Here is a 22,925-nt window from a genome sequence, read left to right on the forward strand (position 1 = left end):
TAGAAATATATACTAAAAAAATAAAATAAAATAAAGAAATATATACTGCCTAAATAAACCTTTTAAAAATATGTTAATAGGGTCTCCTGGGTGGCTCAGTTGGCTAAGTTAGGGTCTGCCTTTGGCTAGGGTCATGATCCCAAGGTCCTAGGATCAAGCCCTGCATCAGGCTCCCCCTGCCTGCTGCTCCCCTGCTTGTGCTCTCTCTCTGTCAAACAAGTAAATAAAATCTTTTTTAAAAAATGTTAATGGGGATCCCTGGGTGGCGCAGCGGTTTGGCGCCTACCTTTGGCCCGGGGCGTGATCCTGGAGACCCAGGATCGAGTCCCACATCAGGCTCCCTGCATGGAACCTGCTTCTCCCTCTGCCTTTGTCTCTGCCTCTCTCTCTCTGTGACTATCATAAATAAATAAAAATTTTTAAAAATGTTAATGTCTTTTATGACAGAACATTTTACTTTTTAAAAACAGATTTTATTTACTTATTTTAGAGAGGGGGGAGGGGGCAGAGCGAGAGGGGAGAGAACATCTTAAGGAGATTCCTGCTGAGTGGGGAGCCCGATGCGGGGCTCAATCTCATGACCCTGAGATCATGACCCGAGTTGATTCAAGAGTCAGATGCTCAACCAACTGAGCCACCCAGGTGTCCCATGACAGAACATATTAAATTTTATTGAAATATTTTTAAAGAAATCCAAAATTAGGGATCCCTGGGTGGCGCAGCGGTTTGGCGCCTGCCTTTGGCCCAGGGCGCGATCCTGGAGACCTGGGATCGAATCCCACATCGGGCTCCCGGTGCTTGGAGCCTGCTTCTCCCTCTGCCTGTGTCTCTGCCTCTTTCTCTCTCTCCGTGTGACTATCATGAATAAATAAATTTAAAAAGAAAAAAAATTAAAAAAAAAAAGAAATCCAAAATTAGTGGGTAGATACACCATGTAAATGAACAGGGAGAGTCAATATTGTAATGACATAAGTTTTTCCAAAATATTTCTCCAAAGTCAGCACCATGATTCAGTCTCTGCTGCATGATGTGGACTCTGGTTTGGGTGGTGAGAAGGGCTGGAATAAGGTCCCTGGGAGCCAGATACCAATTGGCTAAGAGAATGTTTCAATAGTGTAGGATTTCTGCCGGGACTGGATCCCAGCTCCTGCCTGGAATAAATTACTTAAATTCTTATGTTTCCGTTTCCTTGTCTGTGAATGGAGATAATGGCAGTAACCTCTGATGGTTGTTGTGAAGATCAAGTAATACACATAAAACACATAGAACCGGGCTTGGCACATGACCAGCACTATGTAAGACCCAGCTCCTACCATCACTACTATTATTCAGGTTATTGACATATTCACTTTCCAGGTTCACGATGGTTCAAATGGGCTGTGGCAATAGGGAGAAGGCTTGTGCAGCCAAATTCCAGGGCCCTGATGAATAAAACTTGAAAGCTGGATATGAGGGATGGAAAAACAGGACAACAATGCTCTTTCACATCTGCTTCACTGGAGATTTTCTAGTTGCAAATGGCTTCCATGCTCATTTTCTCAATAAACCCTCACACTATGCTAGGGTGGGGTGGGGGTGGCGAATATCACAGCCCATTTTGCAGATTTGGAACCTAGGACTTAGAGATATCAGGTCACTGGCTCCACAGGCTGATGTTTGTCTTACTCATCACTGTATCTGCAGCACCACAGCATAGTCCTGGCACAAGGAGAAGGTTCTCAATAACTACTCACTGGTTAATGGATGAATAGGTCAAACGGGTATTCATTCTTCTGTTCCTGAGCATTGCAGGTGTGATAGACAGGTCCTATACCAGGTACCACAGGGAGGCAGAGATTGATCACGTGGGATCCTTGAACATGAGGCACTCAGATTCAGAGTCCAGTGGGTGGACTTGTCAGCTACGTATAAATTTCTCCACCCGGAGTACTGAATCTTCCTTGAAGGACAGGAAGTAACCCAAGCGCACTGCAAAAATAAGCCTGGGCCCTATTAAATCACTGAGGGTTGGGGGATGTTGTTATGCAGCGTAACCTAGGCTTGGCACTGCCTGGATACACTGTTATTCCCAAACTTGACCAAACATAAGAATTTCTAGAGGTAGTTGCTCAAAAACCTGGATTCCTGGGCTGCAACACAGATCTACAGTATCAGAATTTCCAGGGAAGCACCCTGGTAATCTGTGTATGTAACAGGCTTTCTCTTCCGACTTCAGAAGGGTTAGGAAAGACTGAGCAGCTAAACTTGAAGGACAGGTAGGAGTAAGGCTTGGGGGTTAGCCCCAGTGGCTCAGCGGTTTAGCGCCTGCCTTCAGCCCAGGGCAAGATCCTGGAGACCCAGGATCGAGTCCCATGTCAGGCTCCCTGCATGGAGCCTGCTTCTCCCTCTGCCTGTGTCTCTGCCTCTCTCTCTCTGTGTGTGTCTCTCATGAATAAATAAATAAAACCTTAAAAGAAAAAAGGAATCACTGAACCATGAGAGGAATTACGATTGCTCCCACATGGTATATTCTTGTGTCCGTTTTTAGAGCCACAGCCAGATTTAAGATGTAAACCTTTCACTCATTCATTTATTTAACAAATATTTTGGCACATTCTGTGCTCTGGGTGCCATCATGCCACTGGAGAACTAGCCATGAGCAAAACAAACAAAAGTTCCTGCCTTCATGGAACTTATTTCCTTTGTCCTTTTTTTTTTTTTTTTAAGATTTTATATATTTATTCATGAGAGACACGTCGAGAGAGGCAGAGATACAGGCAGAGGGAGAAGCAGGCTCCATGCAGGGAGCCCGATGCTGGACTCGATCCCAGGACCCCAGGACCATGACCTGAGCCAAAGGCAGACACTCAACTACTGAGTTATCAGGGCACTCGTATTTCCTTTGTCTTTATGCCTGGGGCATGAAGGAATATGCCATTCATTCATTCATTCATTCATTCATTTATTCATTGAGATTTTTAGTGAACATCTGCTTTGTACCTGACCTTGGTTGTTGGAGAGAAGCAGACATGAGTCAGGCCTGGTCTGGTCTAGTGGAGAAGCTGACTCAGCCCACACCTCATGAGGTTGTTTGCCTAGACTGCTGGGAGAGGCCTAAAGGATGGGAAGTCTGACTATCCACGAAGGGGCAAAACAGAAGCAGGCGGAGGAACAGCAGAGGGAAAGACCCCGAGGTGCCTGGGGTCCGGAATCCCTTGGTGTGGTTAAAGCTTAGGGTCTGCAGCCCAGGGAGGGAAGTGGTAGGAGAGAGGAGGTGAGGGTGGTGGGATTCAAATACCAGGGCAGTGATACGGAAGGCCATGGGGTGGGGATGGGGGTGGGGGTGGAGTCGTTGGGGTGGGGGATTGATATTATCACATTCCTTTAAGGGACAATCACTAACACCTGGGGAAAAGACTGGACGCGCAGGGCAGGGGCTGCAGGTGGGAAGACCACAGAGAAGGCTGTTGTGATACCCCAGGTGAAAGCCAGTGAGAGTTTAGCCTGTCCCCAGGTGGCGAGCAAGGAGAGGACCCAGGGGACAGCTCTGGGTTTGGCAGTTGAGGGATGAGCGATAACACTGTGGTTTTACAGGAATAGGCTTTGTAATCAAGATGCCCTTGAGAGCCCCAGCCCTGCCCTTTGCTAACCTTGTGAACTCGGGTCCGTTATTCGAGCATTCCAAGCCTCAGTTTCCTGATCTGTGTGCACTTGGGATCACGGCAGGAGTAGCTACGTGGTCAGGAAGATTCTAGGAGTCACTCAGCCTGGCACCTAGGACACAGTGGACACTCAGGACAGGGCAGCATTACGGGGACAGGGGAGGGAGCCAAGGTCAGCTTTCCCTCTGCTTTGAGTGGCTGGCTGACCGAGGTGCCATCTCTGATGGAGAACACAGGAAGAAGCACTATGGGAGGAGAAGGCAAGGCCACCACAGTCTCGGAAGTTCCATCAAAGCCCTGGCCTCACTCACTTCGGTTATGGATCTACTTATGTCTCTGAGGACATCGCCTGTATCCTTGGTGCTCAGCTCAGTCTCTGGCTCATAGTAGGTGCTGCCTCTGAGGAGGAGGATCTGGCTTGCAGGTGCAGATGTGGGTACTGCGGGCAAGTAGGTGCAGCTGACCCTGGGAAATGATAGAGTAAAGAAAGCAGAGAAGAGAACCCGGGGTGGTGGTGGTGGTGGTGGTGGGTCCCCAGGGAACCCGGTTGTAGAGGGGTTGTGGGAGAAAGGATGGATCTGGAAGGAGGATGGAAAACAATGTTCAGAGGCTGGGGGGTTGGTGGGAAGGGAGGCAGGAAGCAGGCTGAGAGTCAAGAGAGGTCATCAGGGTCATATGTCGTTCAAAGATCATGAAGGGTCAGGCCTGACCACTGGCCGATGGATTTGGCATCAAGGAGGTCGTCGGGTAAGTTGGCAAAAGCAGGTTCAAGGCCTGCAGGGGCCAAAGCCCCGCTGCAGGGGTAGCGTAGTTGACATGATGTTAAAATATGGAGATGGGGAGAGCAGAGGTGGGCATCAGGAAGAACAGGGGTACTTGGACCCTCAGAAACACCAGCATTCCTATCCCAATAAGGGCGAATTTCGTTTTCAACAGTCAGAGCCATGTAAAGATGGGCCAAGGGCTCTGGAAAGGTAGTGAGCCCCCTGTCCTCGGAGGTAGACAAGCAGAGCTCTGAGACCCACTGCTGCCTAGAGAAAATTGTCACAGTTAGATTGGGGAAGGCTGTGCAAAATAACCCCCAAAACAAACAAGTCCCTGTCCTTCTCAGGCTCGGCTGATTCCTTGCATCACAAAAGCCACCTAGAGGGTCAGTTTTGCTATTTCTAGTGTCCAAAGAACCTCCTGCAGGGACACACACACAGAGGTGGTCGTGCCCCGGCTCCCACAGATACTCGCGGACACCACACATAAAATCTACCTCTATCTCCTGGTATAAAGGGATGCACAGCACCCCTCCCCGGGTTATTCCCTGAATTCACCCGCGTACCCCCTGTCTGCCGGCCCCCCACCCCCCACCCAGCAGCTCGCTGCCTCCCGCCGCCGCATCTCCTCCGTCTTTCTGCGAATCTCTCCCTCCTTCTCCGGCTCTGCCCTTCCCCACCCGCCTCTGGGCCTCTCCACCCCCTCCCCGGGGGCCCCCCTCCCCCGGACTACAACCCCCAGGCGCCCCCAGCCCCGGGCGCTGCGCATGCCCCCTGCTCCCCGCCCCCTCCCGGTTCCCCCCTCCCTCCCTTCCTCCTTACCTCCCTCCGCCCCCCTCCCCCGCGCTTCGGCTCCCGCATCCCTCCATCCGAGCCTGTGCCGCAGCCGCATCGCCACCGCAGCCCCGGCAGAGCCGAGCCCGGCCCAGGCCCCTGCCCCTGCCCGGCCTTCGGCCCGCCGCCCCCGGCCCCGCCCCCGCCCGCGGGCCCCCCCCAGCGGCTCCGGTGCCCCCCGGCGCCCCCAGACTCCGGCCTCCAGCACCGAGGCAGGAGGCAGGGAGCAGCAGCAGAGGCAGGAGGACGAGGAGGAGGAGGAGGAGGAGCCGTCGCAGGATGAAGGATCGGACTCAGGAGCTGCGGAGTGTGAGCTTGGGGGTGGGGAAATGGGGGGGCGGGACCCCAATATTGGGGAGCGCGTGGGGGTGGTGTGGGGGAGGCGCTGGGACATGGGGCCAAATGATGGGACTGGAGGTTGGTGGTAGGGGCACCCCGCTATCTGGAGGCACCTGATGTCTCCAGTGAACCTGCATTTTGGGGACAGTGGCTGGAAGAGGTTGGAGGCCATGAAGACTCAAGGGGGCAGGAGAGGTTTCAGGGGCTCTGGGTACCCACCTTCCCGGAGGGCCCTGGGGTCTAATCTGGGGAGGGGAGAGAGTGAATATCAACAGAGAATTGGAGGGTCCTCTCATCCCCTGGGCAGATGTGCAGAATTAGAAAGATGGGGGCGGTTACTGAGCCAGGCTGTCTAGGGGACCAAGATTTGGGGGGTGCTTGGGGAAGGACACAGGTTGGGACAGAGATGCCAACACCTGGCAGTGAATGAAGTGTCTGTGTGTGTGTGTGCACGCGTGTGTTGCTCCCGGTGGGGAGGGGGCACTGCTCAGAGGTGAGGAGGGAAGGGGTGGCCTCAGGAGCCGACCAGAGGGCCAGGGCCTGAGATGGGGTGACCCCAGGTGTGGGAGATGGGATGCAGAGGAGGGGGGAGCAGGTTCCATGCACAGGGCCATGGAATTGGGTTGTGTGACATGGACTGTGCTCTGCTGGGGGGAATTGGGGCATCCTGAACAGTCAGGGGCAGGTTGCTGTGGCCTCCTGCTTGGCAGGCCTGAGGAGGCCCAGCTCCAGGAGGCTGGCCAAGGCAGTTTGTGTTTGGGTGACAGAGGGAGGAGGGCCGCATGGATGTCCGCAGTGAAAGCTGCTGTTTGGAGGGGCTGGGGAGTGGGGGCTTGATGAGAATGGTTTCTAGGGTAGGGAGAATGTTGGGGGATTTGTAGAAATGACCTGGGGGCCAGGGAGGCGCTGGGAGCTGACAGCCTGCTGTGTGCTCAGGGCCTGTGGTGGTGTGTTAAAGCACTAGCCTCAGCCAGGATGCATCCTCATGCGCTAGGTCTTTACCAGGAGGAGCCTGTTGGTTGCCTCCCTTCACCCAGGGTTATTTCCCCATTTGACAGATGAGGAAGCTGAGGTCTGGAGATAGCAGGAGCTTGGCCAAGGTCACCAAGCCAGTGGGTGGGAGGATCCAACTGGAATCTGGGTTTCCAGTCTGGCAAATTGACATGTGTCTCTGCTTTTTTGGTCTTTGAAAGAGAAGCCTCAACCCTACGGGTAGAAATCTCGTCTTTGGAGAGCCCCTGGGATATGGGCGTGGGAAACCAGGCGACAAAGATGAGAGGAAGGGGCTCGAAGATAAAGTGACTGTTGTCTCCTGGGAAAGATGGGCTGACAAATGGGAAGGAAGGAGAAACTGGTGGTTGAAGGAGGGAATTTTAAAGGTTTCTGAATTCAACTTTCACTGAATATGGGGCCAAGCAACCGTGAAGTGACAATAATAAAAAGAATCAACCCTCTAGTCCCAGATACTGTCCTAAGCGTGTTATTCATATTTACCCATTTTGATCTTAGCCGCAACCCATTTTATAGGTAAGGAAATTGAGGCCCAGAGAGGTTAAGTAACTTGATCAGCGTCACATAGGCAATAAAAGGCTGGCAGGCTGGCTCCAGCATGGGTGCTCCAAACTCCCCTTCTTTCACCATGCAGTTTTTAAAGCAGGTTGCCACCCATAATCTCACTAGACCCTCACTGACCTCTTGGTAAAGTATATAGAGTGAGAGACCACCTCATCTTATAGCTGAGGAAACTGAGGCCCGGAGTGATTAAATAACTTGCCCAAGGTCACACAGCTCTCCAGTGAGGAATGCAAATTTGAACCCAGGTCCCCTGCTGCCAAGACTATTCCATGACTCCAAAACCCAGAGAAACGGAAAGCAGTTGAGGTGAGGTGGTGGCGAAATTGTGGTATAACTACAGTGAGGGAGGGAAATCTCTAAGATGTGGATGGAGGGGGAGGCACGGCCTGGAGTCCTCATCCGAGTGGGTCAAGGAGCCCCGGCCCAGAGGCAAGGAGTCTTGGCTGCTGGGGCTGCAGGGGGTGGGCAGTCAGTGGGGGAGGTGGGAGGTGGTGTGGAGGGGTAAAGGGAACTGGGTAAATGGCTCTGGTGTTAGTCACAGCTCAGGGAGACGAGATTGGGGAGGGGGTGGGGAAGCTGCCAGATGCAAGGAGTGCAAGGGTCTCCCCACCAGAGTTGAAAGCGAGGAGACTAGAAGGCAGGAGAGTGGGCAGAGTGTGGGAGAGGCCTGGTAAAGAGGTCTCTGAGAGGCTGAGAGGGATGAGGGGGCAGTGGCAGGAGGGGATGTCAGCTCAGGGGACCTGATCATCTTTCCAGCAGTACCTCCGTGTTCCCAAGGGGTTCTCAGATCTGTTTATCACACAGCCGGTGAGGGCACAGATTTGGGAGCCAGACTGTCTGGGTTCAGATCCTAGTTTTGCAACTTCCTGTGTGACCTTGGGTAAGTTTCTTAACCTCTCTGGTCCTCAGCCTCTTCACATGTGAATTGGGAGTAAGAATAGTACCTGTTCGCAGGGTTGTCCTAAGGATTGAAATTAGATAAGATGCAAAAAGTGCCTAGAAGAGGCCTGGGCAGAGCAGTGCTCTATGAGTGCTTGTTGTTCTACGTGGACTTGCTTATTTCCCTTCAACCTCACCTCAGCCCCCACCCCGGGATGGGCAGGATGTAACCCCTAACTTATTCTAGAGTTGATTGAGGGCCAGAGAGGCAACCTGACCAAGGTCATACAGCTGGTAATGGCAGAGCTGGTGTGGTACCAAGGTTTTCTGTTCTAGTTCACCTAGCACCTCTGGGCGCCAGCTCTGGAGTGGAGTTAATCAGCTAGACTGGGGTCCCAGGGCCCAAGGGGTGGTGGGGCCAAGGATGGGGCTCACGAGGAGAGAAGGGAGAGCAAGTGAGGCAGAGAGGAGGGCTGGTGAGAGAGCGAAGCATGTGGGGTCGCGTTGTGGACCGTGGAGTGGGAAGGCAGGAGGCCTGGGGGGTGGGGAACGTGAGGCCCGAATTTGAGTCCGGGTGGGCATGGGGGCTGGTAGGGGACAAGCCACGCACCCTGAAGGCGGAGACTGAGTCATCTGTGTAGCGCTTGGGCATGGGATAGGCACCGAAAGGGCTAGAGCTGGTACGGGTACGCCTGCATGACAGAAGGGAAGAGCGGCCCAGCGTGAGTGGGCAGGGCCCAGGAGGGCCGGCGAAGGGCTGCTGTCGCCCGCTGCACAGGGCTCATTTCTGTGGCGCAGACACACCAAGTTCACCCCTGCTTCGAGGCCTTTGCACTTGCTGTTCCCTCTGCCGGGCCCTGTTTTGAGCGCTCTTCTCTCCACCTGGACCACTGTTCCCTCCGCCTTAAGTTCTGTGTCATTGAATGTTAAAACGTCACCCACCCCCCCGGACAGGCTCTCCCTCATCATCCGAGAGCCGTTTCTGTCTCTCACGTTGGGTTCATCTCCCTCCACTTGGAGGCAGGACCTTCTTCCTGTCTTGTCCACCACTGTGTTCTCAGCAGCAGCCAGAGAACTTGGCTCGGCTCAGACATATCCGCTAGGTGAATGAATGACTCAGTGGGGCGGAGGGAGGACGAGGAAGGGAGTAGGGGGGTCAGGATGGAGGGCGGAGTGGTGGGGAGGGCAAGGCCGGGTGCCGGGAGGGCGGAAGGGCCCAGTCAGGAGACAGATGGACTGGAGCAGGGGTGCAGCGGAGAGAGGCTGCTGCCTCTAGATCAAATGATGCTTGTACCCCTGAGGAGCATGCACGTGTATGCCGTGTGCATGGGTGCACATGTGTTTACACACACGCGTGCGCACTCTATGACTTTTCTGTCACCCAACACCAGGCTCTTTCTGCCTCTGTGTTAGTCACCTTCTCACCATCTGTCTCTGGTCCCTGACTTGCTGGCTCACTGTGTCCCTCTCCTTCCATCCACACATCTGTCTATGTTGTCTCCCCACACCGACACACACAGGGGCCCCTGGTATCTCTGATGGGAAGAGGCTGAAGCTGGATCTGAGGCCTCCAATGCCCAGGGCAGTTCCACAAGGTGCCTGGGCCCTCTGCACTCTCTCATGTAATCCTCTCCAGTGCCCGAGGAATTGGTAAGCAGGAAGAGCGGAGGGCCTGGGTTCAACCCAGGTGCCAACCTGCCGCAACCCCAGACAGCACCTGCTGTATCATCTTGAGCAAGTCGCTTAATCTCTCCATGCCTCAGTTTCCTCCTCTGTCAAATGGGTATAAGAATAGTATCTGCTCCGTGGAGTGCTTCGAAGGGTCAAACGAGACACACAAAGCACTGGTCACAGGGCCCAGCTCACTGTAATCAGTACACGTGTTAGATTTCTTATGTTCTTCATTTTGCACATGAAGAAACTGAGGCTTGAACTGTCCATAAAGTGGATCATGCACCTACGATCACCTTTTTTTGGGTGATCTCTTTTGCCCACAGCTTGCATTCTTTTAAGCTGGCCAACTTCTTCCAGGAATGGAGGCCGTGCTCATTATTAAACATGCACCCCTCAGAGCCGGGGGCGGGGGCCCTGGTGCACCAGCCTGCCCTTTCTGCAGATGAACGGGGGCACTGAGAAGGGCTCCGATTTGCCTCGGATCACAGAGCAGGGCGAGAGGAGGTAGGACGCCTGGCTTCCTATCTGGGCACTTCCTGCAGCCCAGCCCATCTTCCTGGTTTTCTCTCCTGGCCACAGGAGTTCCACAGTGCTGGGGACAAGCAGAGTGGGACAGGGTGGGAGCCTGGGATGAAGCACTGGCAGGTCGCATCCCACCTCTGGCCTTCTTTGCTGTGAAGCCTTCGGCAGGTCAGGCAACCTCTCTGAGCCTGTTTCCTCAGCTGTAACATGGGAGGGGCAGGGGGCACTAGCCAAGCCTCACCAAACACTGTGTCTTCTGGCAGCATTAGGCATTTTCCCCACCTCGTCTCATTGCCTCCACCTGCCCCGCGTTTGGGGCAGACATTATTACCATCCAGCAGAGGCTGAAGCTCATGTGGCCTTGTAGCTGCTAACCTGGGCAAGTTCTCTACCCTCTCTGTGCCTCAGTCTCCCCATCTATAAAAGGGAGCTATAATAATACCTTCCTCGGGAGGCTTTTGTAAGAGTTAAGTAGACAAATATTCACAAAGGCATAGAACGGTGCCCAGCTCACTATAACATGCTGTGTAAATGTTTGCCACAATTATAATTATGCTGGCCAATGGTCCTTATAGAGTTTAAATAAAGATTCAATGAGATAACAAGAATGTAAGACCCACGTAGAAGATGCTGTTAAAAGATATTTTCCTAGGATTTCAGGGCACAGAGCCCCACCAGATTGGGCCTTAGCAGGAGCTGACCTGACAGGGAGAAGAGCTAGTGGCAGAGTTGCTGGAAGGAGGTGGCCTGGCCTAGAGCCCTAGAAGGGGCTGTGGGGGAGGTGTATTTAGATGCTTATGATTTCCAGCTGAGGTGCCCTTGGACAGGTCACTTCCCTTCCACCCCCCACCCCCGACCTCCTGTTCCCTCATCTGTGAAATGGGGGCAATGATATTTGCTCAGCCTTTCTTTCAGGGCCGTGTGGTGAGGATCAAAAGGGATTATAGATGTAAAAGTGTTTGTGAACTGTAGAGGATTATTAGCTCTCAGCTCCCTGTAATTATTATACCAAATAAGTCATACTTGGGTCTCTACCTTTCTTCCTTTCTCAAGGACAAGTAAACAGGCAGCCCGGGATGCCCCAGGGTAGACTCTAAGGGACCTGGCTCTGGGAACAAACAGGAGAGAGGGAAATTAGACTTCAGAAGGTGGGAAGTCAGCATGGGGAAGAGACAAAGACCGGGAAAGCTTCTGGGCACCTGGACCAGAGAGACACCTCAAGACCTGTGTACAGAGGGGCAGAGGCCAGAAGGTAGGGGAGGGGCAGGAGGAATGGCTTTGGCTCCAGGGGCAGGAGACCCTGTAGGGTGGCCAGCTTGAGGACAGGGCATCAGGGGAAGCCGGTGGCTCCTCAGAGAGGGGCTGAGCGTCTCGGAGCCAGGGTCTGTCGGGGTAGCCCTGGGTCCGCCCTGGGTCTGGTGGAGACTTGAGAAGCCAGAAGTGCTCTCAGAGTACCCAAGCCCCCCCTGGTGCCAATTCGCCTTCTGAGGGCAGCTGTGGGCAGAGACAGAGGAGCCTCCCTTTCCTAGCAGATGTTTGCGATTGTCTGGAAATTAAATGTAAATGCTAAATACATTTTCTGCCGTGGGGTGGGGCCCAGCATCTGTGGGGAGAATCCCTCAAGTTCCATGTGGGTAGGAAGCCGGCACGGCCTGAAGAGCGTGCAGCCGGGGGCTCCTCCCGGAGCTATTGGGGCTCTGCTGATTTCAAGTTCACTTGGCTGCCTAGGTTGCATCCAGGTCCCATCTGGCCCTGTCTAGGTTCGATCCAAGCTGTCTGGGATCTGTCTGCCCTGAGTCTCGTTGGGTCTGAGCCTGTCTGGTTTCCATCAGGTCCTGTCTGCGATCGGCTTGGCCCCTGTCGAGGCTCCATGGGAGCCTTTCCCTTTGGGTTTCAACTGGCGGTGCTCCAGGTGGACACTTTGGGGTCCTGTCTGGAGATCATTTGGGCTCTGGGAGTCTGAATCCGTCTTGTTTGGGCTAGGTTCTTTCTGGAAGTCAGGGGGAACTCTGTTCCAATTTCCACTGAGGCTGATTAGGGCTGCGCCTCTAATTAAGCTTGATGGGCTCAGCTTTTATCCTCAGATTTCTGCCCCAAGCAGAGAAGTGTGTCCAGTTAGGAGCCTGCAGCACAGGGGAGCCCACTCTGTCCCATCTTCTTTTCCTGGCTCTGGATGAGTGTTCCGCCCTGAGGCTCAGGGAGGCTGGGAGAAGGGGCCCAGTGGGCCCTCCTAAACGTCCCCGGGGGTGTGGGTGACTGTGTGGCCACGGGTGGCAGCAGTGGCTTCACTGTGGGGCCATGTGTGGGTGCGCATCAGCGTGGCAGCGTATCTCTGTGTGGGCGTCATTGGGCCTATTTCTGTGTGCCTTGTGTGTCAGCCCTTCTGTCTGTGTCACTGGTCTGTCTGGCGGTGGCGGTGGCGGTGGCGGTGTGGGTGGGTAAATCCCTTTGTGTCTCTGAGCCCTGGGGGTGGAGGGCTGAGCAGCTGCAGGTTGCAACTGGGAAATCCAAGCAAGTGAGAGTAGGTGGGTGTGAAGTTGGGAGAGGCTAGATGAAAGCAAGTGAATACACGAGAGGGGCAGAGCAGCGGAGGGGGTGGAGGCGGGCACGGGGAGCTGGGGCTCAGGGTGCTGCCCGGGTCCCTCCTCCAGCCCTCCCAGGGCTTCACTGTGCTTGCTCAACTTGGCTCCCGCCCCCGGCCGTGAAGTGACCTTGCATAGGGGACGTGGCCGATTGGGTGGAAGCTGGAGGGAAAGGGATGGGGGAGCAGAGTGAGGCCTGGACAGAAGGGGCTGGGGAGACAGTGGACAGGGTCAGCCTCCTGGGTGTCTAATCCCAACCCCTTCTGGGAGCCCAGAGCCAGTTCCTGCAAGGCTGACATTTAGCTGCTCGGGAGGATACCGGTTAATGGCAGCTGTCCTGGGTACCACCCACCTCCAAGGTGACTGCCTTCACAGGGCCACTTCCACCTTTGAAGGGGTGCCTTTTGCTAATTCCCTCCGAGGCGTCCTTTGGGCTCTCAGCTACCTGGCCTCTGGGACCCTGTTTCACAAGATATTGGGGGTTCATTCTGACTGCATGGTGCCCTTGCATTTGACCTGTGTGTGGCCTGCCCCCTGCATAGGACCCCTCCCAAGATTTCTGCTCTGAACCCAGAGCTGGGAGCATCCGATTCAGGGTAGGGACTGTTCATGGAATCTGCCTTTCTCTGCCTCCCAGGCGAAAGACAGTGATGATGAAGAGGAGGTGGTCCATGTGGATCGGGACCACTTCATGGATGAGTTCTTTGAACAGGTAACCGAGCTTCTGATGCTCTTGGACTCAGGAGCTGACCCCCAGCCAACAATTTCCTTTGCCCTGTTCCACCCCTGCTCTCCACTCCTGGAGCATCTTGGCCTTCTACTGATCCCTTGCCTCTGGCCCATTTACCTGAACCCTGACTAAGCCCCCAGGGCCCCTTGCCTGGCTCAGAGACTTGGCTGGGTATAGCTGATTTGCTGGCCCAGGTGGAAGAGATCCGAGGCTGCATTGAGAAGCTGTCAGAGGATGTGGAGCAAGTGAAAAAACAGCATAGTGCCATCCTGGCCGCCCCCAACCCAGATGAGAGTGAGTACTGCTGCTGGGTGGCTAGAAGGGAGGGTGGGGCTGGGCAGTGTGGGGGGTGGGGGTGAGGGATGGGGTCTGGGCTCCCATCCAGACATCTCATCCACTTTGGCTGTCCCCTCAGAGACCAAACAGGAGCTGGAGGACCTCACTGCAGACATCAAGAAGACGGCCAACAAGGTTCGGTCCAAGTTGAAAGGTGAGGAATGCAATCCCCAGACTAAGGAGACAAACAACTCTGCCCTCATTGGACCAAACATGCCTTTCTATAAGGAATGTCTACACGTTTCCAGGGCCCAGATTCCTAAACAGTGAGAAAGCACAAAACCCCAGATTTCCCCCCTTGTTCCAGATTCTTTGGAGAAACAGACATGACAAAGAAATGAGGGAGAGGAAACTTTCTGTCCAAGTTGCATCTGAGCTTTGCTGGATCCACCAGCATGAAGGTCCACCAGAAAATATAGTCTTCCAAGTGGCTTCAGTTTCATTAAATCCTTATTTCTCCAGAACAGGTGCCGGGCATAGTGCTAAGCACCCAGTAGGTGGGCTCAGCAAATGCTTCTGAACTGGTATCCTCAGCTCAGGACAGATTGGACTTGTGTGGCTGACATCAGGAGCTGGCAAGCTTTCAGGAGGGACCTGCCAAATGCTTATGTATTCACTCTAATTTAAGGACTTGGGTGCTGGTAATAACTACCTTCCCCCAAAGCATTGTGGGTTGGGAACCTCCTTGTCTGCTGGTGCCAGGGGAATAGCAGTGTTACCGTGATGTGGTAATTCAGTAGCAGAAAACATTTGCCAAGCACCTACTTTGTCTGAGGCACATTGTGGGGATGGGGGGACAGGTGCCATGTCAGATGCCTGGCCTTGAACACACTAACCTTGGTCCAGAGAGACAAGAATAGCGACTCCATGCTTCCTGGACTCAGTGGGAGGTCATGTGTGAGCCTCCAATGCTGATCTGTAAAAATAAGCCCTTTACACTTTTGTCTTGGAAAGGAAAATGACTTAAGCTGGGAGTACATTAAATCCAAATCCAGGCAGAGGGAGTTCAACTTCCATCATCAGCTCTATTCTGGACAACTTCCATCAGCAACTCATTCCTACCCTCGGCTTCCTCACTGGTACAGTAAGAAAAACAGAAGCAATTTCAAAGCTGACTTTTTTTCGAGGGAGGAATAGTAAATATGTTTTTTTCCTTAAATGGCATCTTACAAAGAACTCCAATATATACAACACGTAAAAGACAAGCTGTTCTGGCTGTCCTGGGGTTCAGTGGCCCAGGGCCCCACCTGGTCTCCCCTTTACTCCCAGCAATAGCCCCTGAGGTTCTTTCTCAGAAGCAGGGTTCCATGGAACACCGTTAAAAAAATCCCTGGGCTTAAAGACTTCTTTGGGCCCACTGAGCTCTGACCTCAACACTCTCTGTAAGACCATAAGGTGGGCTCCATGGATTATGAGTCCAGGAATAGACCAAGAAAGAAGCTAGGAAAAGTAGCAGGATGTAGAGAAGCTGACCTTCCAGACCTCCAGAAAAAGGGAAGATTTTTTTCTCCTCCATTTCTCTCCAGCTATTTGGTGGCATGAACCTGGAGTTTTGTGTGTGACCTTAAGTGAGTTGTGTTACCCAGTCGAAACTCAGTTTCTGATGTGATCCATGGGCTGGTATCACTGAACTCTCAGGATTGTTGTAAGAAGTCAATGAGACCCTGTAAAAGACCTTTCACTACAGGGTTCGGCTGCACCCTTAAGTTTGACGATAGGGTCTCCGTATGGGCCAGAGGTTCCGACATCCCTGGGTGTGCTGTGTGTTCCTGTGCTTTTCCGGTGGGCCACAGGTGTCACTGTCACTGTGCCCACCATTGCTGGCAGGGGAGCGCTGGGGTATGCTGTTCAGTCCCAGACCTCCCTGCTACCAGCAGAACAGAGAACTGATGTTCTCAGGAATGGTCTGGAGGCCCTTCCAGGTCTGGAGGGCCTGGTGATTCATCCCTGTGCATTTTCAGAGCGCTGTAGATCTTATCGCTGGCAAGCTCTTTTTTAGAAAATCTGAATGATAGATGTCAGGAGTGCATGATCCAGAAGCAGGAATCCCAGTTAATCTGTGAGCTTTTCCAGAACATCCTTTAGAAGTGGGAATTCCCAAAACAGAGATCACCTTGCAGGGCTGGGGGAGAGCTATTTTCTGTTGGAACATACCCCCTTACCCTAGAATTTTCTGAGAAAAGGGCGGCCACTAGAACCTGACCCATCTGGAAGTGCTTGCCTCCCGCCAGAAAAACCACAGGATGGGTTCCTGCCCTCTTTCCAGAGGCTGTGGGAAGTGGCGAGGTCCCCACATAACGGGGACCCTCCGGGGACCAAGCAGGAGTTACCACGGCGGGACTCGCCAAGACCCAATCCTTCCACCAGAACACGTAGCGTAGCCCCTTTCTGCCTGGTGACCCACCAACCCTCAACCTCCCCTCCTACTTGCCTTCCGGACCCCTTGAAACGTCTGTCCCTCTCTTCACCCGCCTCCTGCCCCCTCACCCTGGATGCTTTACCGTCTGCCCTCGCCATGGGTGTGACGTCTCTTCACAGGCCCCAGGCCTGCCTCGGGGTGTCGACCCCTCCTATGTCCCGGACCCCCGCCCCACAGGCCGCGGGTCTCCCGCCGGTCACTGCACCCTCTCTCCCGCAGCAATCGAGCAAAGCATTGAACAAGAGGAGGGGCTGAACCGTTCCTCCGCGGACCTGCGCATCCGCAAGACCCAGGTAGGAAGGAGTTGCCTGGCGGGGCGGGAACCGGACCGAAACGGAGGGAGAGGAGCCCCGGGGAGGGGGAGCCGCGAACTGAGAGCGGGCGGGCCGGCGCGGGGCGTGGCCAAGGCGGAGTCTGGGCGGGGTCCTGGCGGGGGCGGAGCAGGGCCCCATCTGCGCCGGTGGGGCTGCGGCGGGCTGGGGGGTTCCGTGGGGGGCTGAGGGCCTGGGGGGCGGGCGGCCAGGGACCCAGCACCTGTTTGAGCTTGGGCGCATAGGCCAACTCCGCCCCCTCTCCCAGCCCCATCCCTCCGCTGGGCTCCTCGCCTCCTCGCCTCCTCGCCACCTCGTCCGGCCTCCTAATTGTCTGTCCCCGCACCCTAGCACTCCACACTCTCCCGGAAGTTCGTGGAAGTAATGACCGAATATAACGCGACCCAGTCCAAGTACCGGGACCGCTGCAAGGACCGGATCCAGCGGCAGCTGGAGATCAGTGCGTGTGCCCCGCTGCAGAGCGCCCAGCCTTGCCCCAGCCCTCTCCGTGGGGGAGGGTGGGCTCCTGGGTCTCTGCCCCGTCCCACCACCTCAGGTCCCCAGACTGGCCCAGTCCCTGAGCCGGGAGGCCTTTCTCCCCACAGCTGGCAGGACCACGACGAACGAAGAACTGGAAGACATGCTGGAGAGCGGGAAGTTGGCCATCTTCACCGATGATGTGAGTCCCTGGTGGGGGTGGATCTAGCTTTGGAAAACATTTACTTCTCCTCCCTCCCCAAGCTGAGGTTAAACTAAAGTCCTAAGTCCACCTTGGAATCAAAAACAGTGGGACGCCAAGACCTGGAACTGGGGATTTCCGTGGGAACAAGAGCAGGAAGGCGCTCCCATACAAATGGCCAGCCTTTTTGAGAAACCAGCCAGACACTAAGCACTTTACATATTTACGTTTACCAAATGCTACTTCATTTAATCCTCATCGCCACCCTCTGAGGGAGCCGGATTTCATCAATGAGGAAATCTGATTGAGAGGTTAAATACCTCCGCAGAGGTTAAATACCTAGCCCAAGGCCTCAGAGACAGGATTCAGATCCATGGTCTCCTGTCAGGGCTCTAAAGCACTAAGACACACTACTCCCTACTGAAGCAGGTCATTTCACCAGATGACTAATTTGCCTATGTAATGAAATTAAAACAAAATACCAGTTTTAGTTTTGCTAAAGTTTTATGCCCTGTCCTAGTCATCTTAGATGTGAATGGATGGGCTTCCCCTACTATAGTTCTTCTTTCTCTTTGTAGATTTTGCCTTAGCCTGCCCAGTTCTGTCTCCGCTTCTGATGGCAGAGTGGCTCTGGTTAGGATTTCTAGACCAGAATTCAAGTATGTTCAGTGACTGTCTAGCAGTTTTCAGCAAATTGTTATTTCGAGAACTGATCTTTGTTAAATTAGCTTTGAGCAAATCTATTAGGACCAGTTAGCCTGGAGCCCTCCCAAACAGCTCTGCCCAGGCTGGCTATCTGAGAATAGAGGGGAGCCTGGTGGGTTCTAAGAGGACAGAACTGATCCCTGCCAATGAACCCACCATCATTGCAATGGAAACCCATCATTACAACAATGCAGGCGGTTGGGGTCTTGCCTGAGGGATGTGCACCCTGCTGACAGGCCCTAAGGTAGTGGTTAACTACTGCCATCAGGGAACGCTTCCTGGGAGAAGTGCTATTGAGCTGTGCTTTAAGAAACAAGGAACATTTGGACATAGTGAGTTGGGCAAAGGGCCCACTAGACAAAGGGGACGGATTGAACAAAGACAGGGAGAGTGGACCACTTGCCAAACAGCCAATACTAGTGATGACTCTGCACCTTTTTTGCTCTTCCCTGGTGTGTGTGTGCGTGTGTGTGTGTGTGCACGTGTGTGAGAGAAGAAGCCCTGGGTGGTGGGCTCAGGACAATTGTATTTCTTGTAACTTAAACATCTTTTCACATTAACTCAGTTCACAACAACCTTGGGAAGTGGGTACTGCTATCATCCCCCTTTCCTAGGTGTGGAAACTGAGGCCCAGAAACATTGCACAATTTGCCCACAGTTAGAGCTAGTAAATGACAGATTTGAACCCAGCCACTCTGGCTGTAGAATCCAAACTTTTACGGGAGTAAGAGGGGAATCTGTAGCTCCTCCCCCTGCCCCCACCCCCATTGCCCTAGATCAAAATGGACTCCCAGATGACGAAGCAGGCACTGAATGAGATCGAGACGAGGCACAACGAGATCATCAAACTGGAAACCAGCATCCGAGAGCTGCATGACATGTTTGTGGACATGGCCATGCTCGTGGAAAGCCAGGTACTGCCCCTCCTGCACATTCTAGGAGCCTTCTGTAGGTCCCTGGGGTTCCCCCTTCTCCAGCCCAGCCCCCACTTCATCCTCTGCATGTCTCCTCTGCAGGGTGAGATGATCGACCGCATTGAGTACAACGTGGAACATTCTGTGGACTATGTGGAGCGAGCTGTGTCCGACACCAAGAAAGCTGTGAAATATCAGAGCAAGGCCCGGAGGGTGAGCCAGGGGGCTGGATGGGCCTCTGGGACAGGATGGCATTGGGGGTGGTTAGGGGGAGTCGGAGGTGGGGAGGTGGGGAGTGGGCTGGTGGGGGGCAGGAGAGCCTGTGGGGCAGGTGGGCTGGAGTGAGCTCTTGGGGTTGGGCTCAGGCCAGGGCTGAGGTGAGTGATGAAATCCAGAGGGAGGCCTTATTTCTGGCTCTGACCTCTTCCTTTTTCTGTTTTCTCTCCCCTCCTTTTTCCTCACACCTCCTCCCCCATCGTCCCCCCCGCCCCCCCCCCGCTCCTCCCCCCCCATCTCTATCTCTCCGACTCTCTTGTCCTTCTTCCCTGTCACCCTTTCTGCCTGCAGAAGAAAATCATGATCATCATTTGCTGTGTGGTGCTGGGGGTGGTCTTGGCGTCATCCATTGGGGGGACGCTGGGCTTGTAGGCCCCTCACCCCTCTCTCTCCCAGACCCTTCCCCACCACATTGGGAGCAATACCCCCACCACCCCTTTCACTCTCCCCTGCTCCAGGCTCACCCCCAAGACAGACCCAGGCAGCCCCCCCTTCCCCCCTTCCTGTCAGACCCTGGAGTCCCTGGACCTCCCCCCACCATGGACCACCCCCGCCCCCGCACGTAGATAGCAGCAGGCGTGATTACACATGCACACCATCATGCATGCCGCCGCTGGCACATGCTCAAGACGTGTGGACACCCCAGCGTGTGTGTATGTGTGTAGATGTGTGTAGAAGCACCAAATCACCCTCTGGCCCCCACCTCAAGTCTGTGTCATCTGAGCTTCCCCCTTCACTGGGGTTGTTGTGTATAGATTGTGGCCAGGTGTAACACAGCAGCCCACCGAGCCCTCCTCTGTCTTCTGTGAATAGATGTGTGTGTGTGTGTGTGTGTGTGTGCGCGCGTGCGCACGCATGTGCATGTGTGTGTGGCCACGGATCCACAGACACAATTTGTGTGCGTGGAATTTTGTGTTTGAGTGTTTGAATCCAATACAACAGCACTTCCTCCGCTGATCCCCGCCGTCCCCACATCTGCTATAGATAAGGCGGGTTGGGAGTGTGCAGATGCTTACACTCGTTTTCAGAGGATCCAGGTAGGCCCAGATACACATAGGCCACGGCAGACACCCCAGTGTGATGTTGAGCAAAGCTTTCTGGCTTCGCCACCCCAGGGAGTGTGTGTGTGTATGTGCATGTTGTGCATTGTGAGCCTGTGGAGTCTAACCAAGGTGAGTGGAAGCAGGTAAGTGGAAGCACACACGTATAAACAGCCTAGCTCAGCCTGTATATACATGTGCATTTCTCCCAGCAGGTAATGTGAAGAATATGTGTGTGTGTGTGTGTGTGTGTGTGTGTGTCTCAAAGATGTGCTTGAAATGTTGATAGGTTTCCTCAGAACCTTCCATGTTGTGCACTGGACAAAAATTTATATTTCTGTGCTATGTAGATATGTCTGTGTGAGTGTGTGTGTATGTATAGAAGCTTTCTATGTAGTGTATTTTTGCCCGCCTGTGTATTATATGCACACACGTGTTCTTCTTTAAAGACACGTGCGCCATCCAGGTTTGTTTATCCAGACGTATTTGCCCTCTCCCTCTCTCCCTACAGCTGCCGACCAACATCTGGTGTGGCTACACACTGTTTCACCAACATTGTGCAACTGGAGTTTCCTGCCCTGCCAGGTCTCAGAGCCCCTGTGCACACAGGCCCACATGCCAGTCTTTCTCTGTGTCTCTGCAGAGGGTAGACCTTCATTTGTGAAAGCTGGTATACCTCAGTGTGCTCACACAGGCCCAGGCTGAGGAGGCCTCATGCAGCAGGCCCACCCAGGCACATGCATGTCCGCTGGAGCACAGGTGCATGCTGACACGGGCGTGGTGCCCACAGAGGCTGCACTCATTTGCACGTAGATGCCCCCGGAAGGTCAATTTGTGGGAAATGTTATTGATGAAGTGAATGTCGAGGGCTGCCCCAGACAGATTGAGAATTAGGGCGTTCTTGCCTTCCACACATTTACCTCAGAGCTGGGAGAGGCTAGCGTTTGTCTTCACCACCCCCATTTGATGCTCTGGGCTCTGCCTCAGGGACTGGAATGGTAATTTCAGGCAAACTGAAATGGCCAATGTGGCGGGGCTGGGGAGCTGAGTCCTGTGCCCTCTCCCCGGGGCACATTGCCTGCTAGATGTTGGGATAGGTGTCCCCACCTTTGCCCACCCCCGAGGGTTGAGACTGAGACAAGGAAAAGGCCAGCGCCTCGCTCACCATGTAGACAATATACACACAATGCACAGGTGGGTTTGCGAGGTTGGTGGCAGGCAGAAGTCCCTGAGCAAAGGACCTATGTGTACAGGACTGAACACCCAGGGTGGGACATACGTGTGTGCAAAGTGAAGGACTTGGGTATGTGTGTGCAGGAGGTTTTCCAGGGTCCCACCTCATGTGAAGTAAGTGCATGTGTGCATGTGTGCGTGTGTGTGTGTGTGTGTGTGTGTGAGAGAGAGAGAGAGAGAGAGAGAGAGCGAGAGAGAGACGGAGACAGGGAGACAATGCAGATGTGGCCTTCCAGAACACAGTACCCCTCCCTCTCCCATCCAGCTCGTGTAGCTGACCTCTTCCCTACTTGAGCTGTTGAAGTCCTGCCTGTGTGAGGCCTGTATATGGGACAACCCCCCCAGGTGGGCTTTCTTGCAGAGAGGAACCTCCCTGTCCCTTTCAGGAATGTCCTGCAGAACAGGAAGTTGCCCCCGGTCTCTGATCACAACCCTCCTGCTGCCCTCTCAGGCTTCTTTGGGGACATCAGAACGGGCCCCAGCACCCCCACCCCTTTTCCTTCCTGCTGCCGAGCCAGGACACCCTCGCAGCCCAGGTGTTTCCGGAATTCCCACAGCCCTGAGGCCACAAAGGCCAAGGCTAGAGCCATGGCCGGAGTGATGCCGTTGCCTCCTCTGGTGGCCTTAGACCCATAGCTGCCCCTCTCCGGGTCTCAGCTGCACCAGATCCCTGAGGGTCTGCTGTACCCCAGCTCTTTTGAGTCCCACGTGTCCCGTGATGTGTTTGCTCATGGGCCGCCGTGTCCACCCATGTCCTGGAACGTTGTCTGGGGGCCAGTGTCTTTTGCATGTTCTTGGACGAGTGTGTGCTGCTCCCCCTCCACACACCTACCACCACTAAGCCCACTAAGCCCGAGTGTGCCCTGTGGGTGGTCCTGGGCCTGGCCAGGGCTCGCTGCTCCCCCTCCCTGCCCTCCCCAGCCCTGCCTCTCACGAAGCACACTGCGTGTCCATCCCATGTGCCTGTGGGTCGATGCACGCTCTTGCCACGCCTTGAGCGTGTGTACATGATGTGTTCTATGCATTCACCCTGTCCCCCCAGCCCGCCCCGCAGAGGACAAGATGGGTGGCCCCCGGCTCCCTTCTCCCCCTGCCCCTGCCCGCTGTGCAGCCGTGTGCGTTGGCGTGTGTTTCCGTGTCGCTGGCGTGTCACGTGATGTAGCCGTGTTTGCTGACATGAGCCCTTGCCCCTTCTGTTTCTCCGTTGGTTTCTAGAGCTCTTTCCTTTTCCTCCCCGAGGGGACAGGACTCCTGGGGCCTGGCTGGGGGCCCAGAGCCAGGCCTCCCTCTCCTGTTAGCCCTCAGAGTCCCATTTCTCTCTATTGGTGACCAAGTTGCAAATGGATAAAACACAGGAAAATTCTGCCCCCCCCACCCCACCCTGCATGTCCTGTCCCCAGAGCCCCCCACCCCCACCCCGGGCCGGGTCGGGCCCCGTGGGACGGGAGAAATAGCAACCAATCCAACAGCGG

The 22,925-nt window shown here is 54.4% G+C and overlaps 1 protein-coding gene across 1 annotated transcript; it reads left to right on the forward strand.

Annotated features, from left to right (window-relative positions):
• The first annotated feature begins 5,365 nt into the window (after nucleotides 1-5,365).
• STX1B (syntaxin 1B) lies at nucleotides 5,366-22,812 on the forward strand. The gene is made up of 10 exons (XM_025415915.3): nucleotides 5,366-5,548; nucleotides 13,448-13,522; nucleotides 13,735-13,834; nucleotides 13,956-14,030; nucleotides 16,515-16,588; nucleotides 16,958-17,066; nucleotides 17,212-17,285; nucleotides 18,767-18,904; nucleotides 19,007-19,117; nucleotides 19,472-22,812. The coding sequence occupies exons 1-10, from the start codon at nucleotides 5,519-5,521 to the stop codon at nucleotides 19,550-19,552; spliced, it is 867 nt and encodes a 288-aa protein (XP_025271700.1). The 5' UTR covers nucleotides 5,366-5,518; the 3' UTR covers nucleotides 19,553-22,812.
• The last annotated feature ends 113 nt before the right edge of the window (nucleotides 22,813-22,925 follow it).

Source organism: Canis lupus, chromosome 6, assembly GCF_003254725.2.
Source record: "Canis lupus dingo isolate Sandy chromosome 6, ASM325472v2, whole genome shotgun sequence".
Classification (NCBI taxonomy): domain Eukaryota; kingdom Metazoa; phylum Chordata; class Mammalia; order Carnivora; family Canidae; genus Canis; species Canis lupus.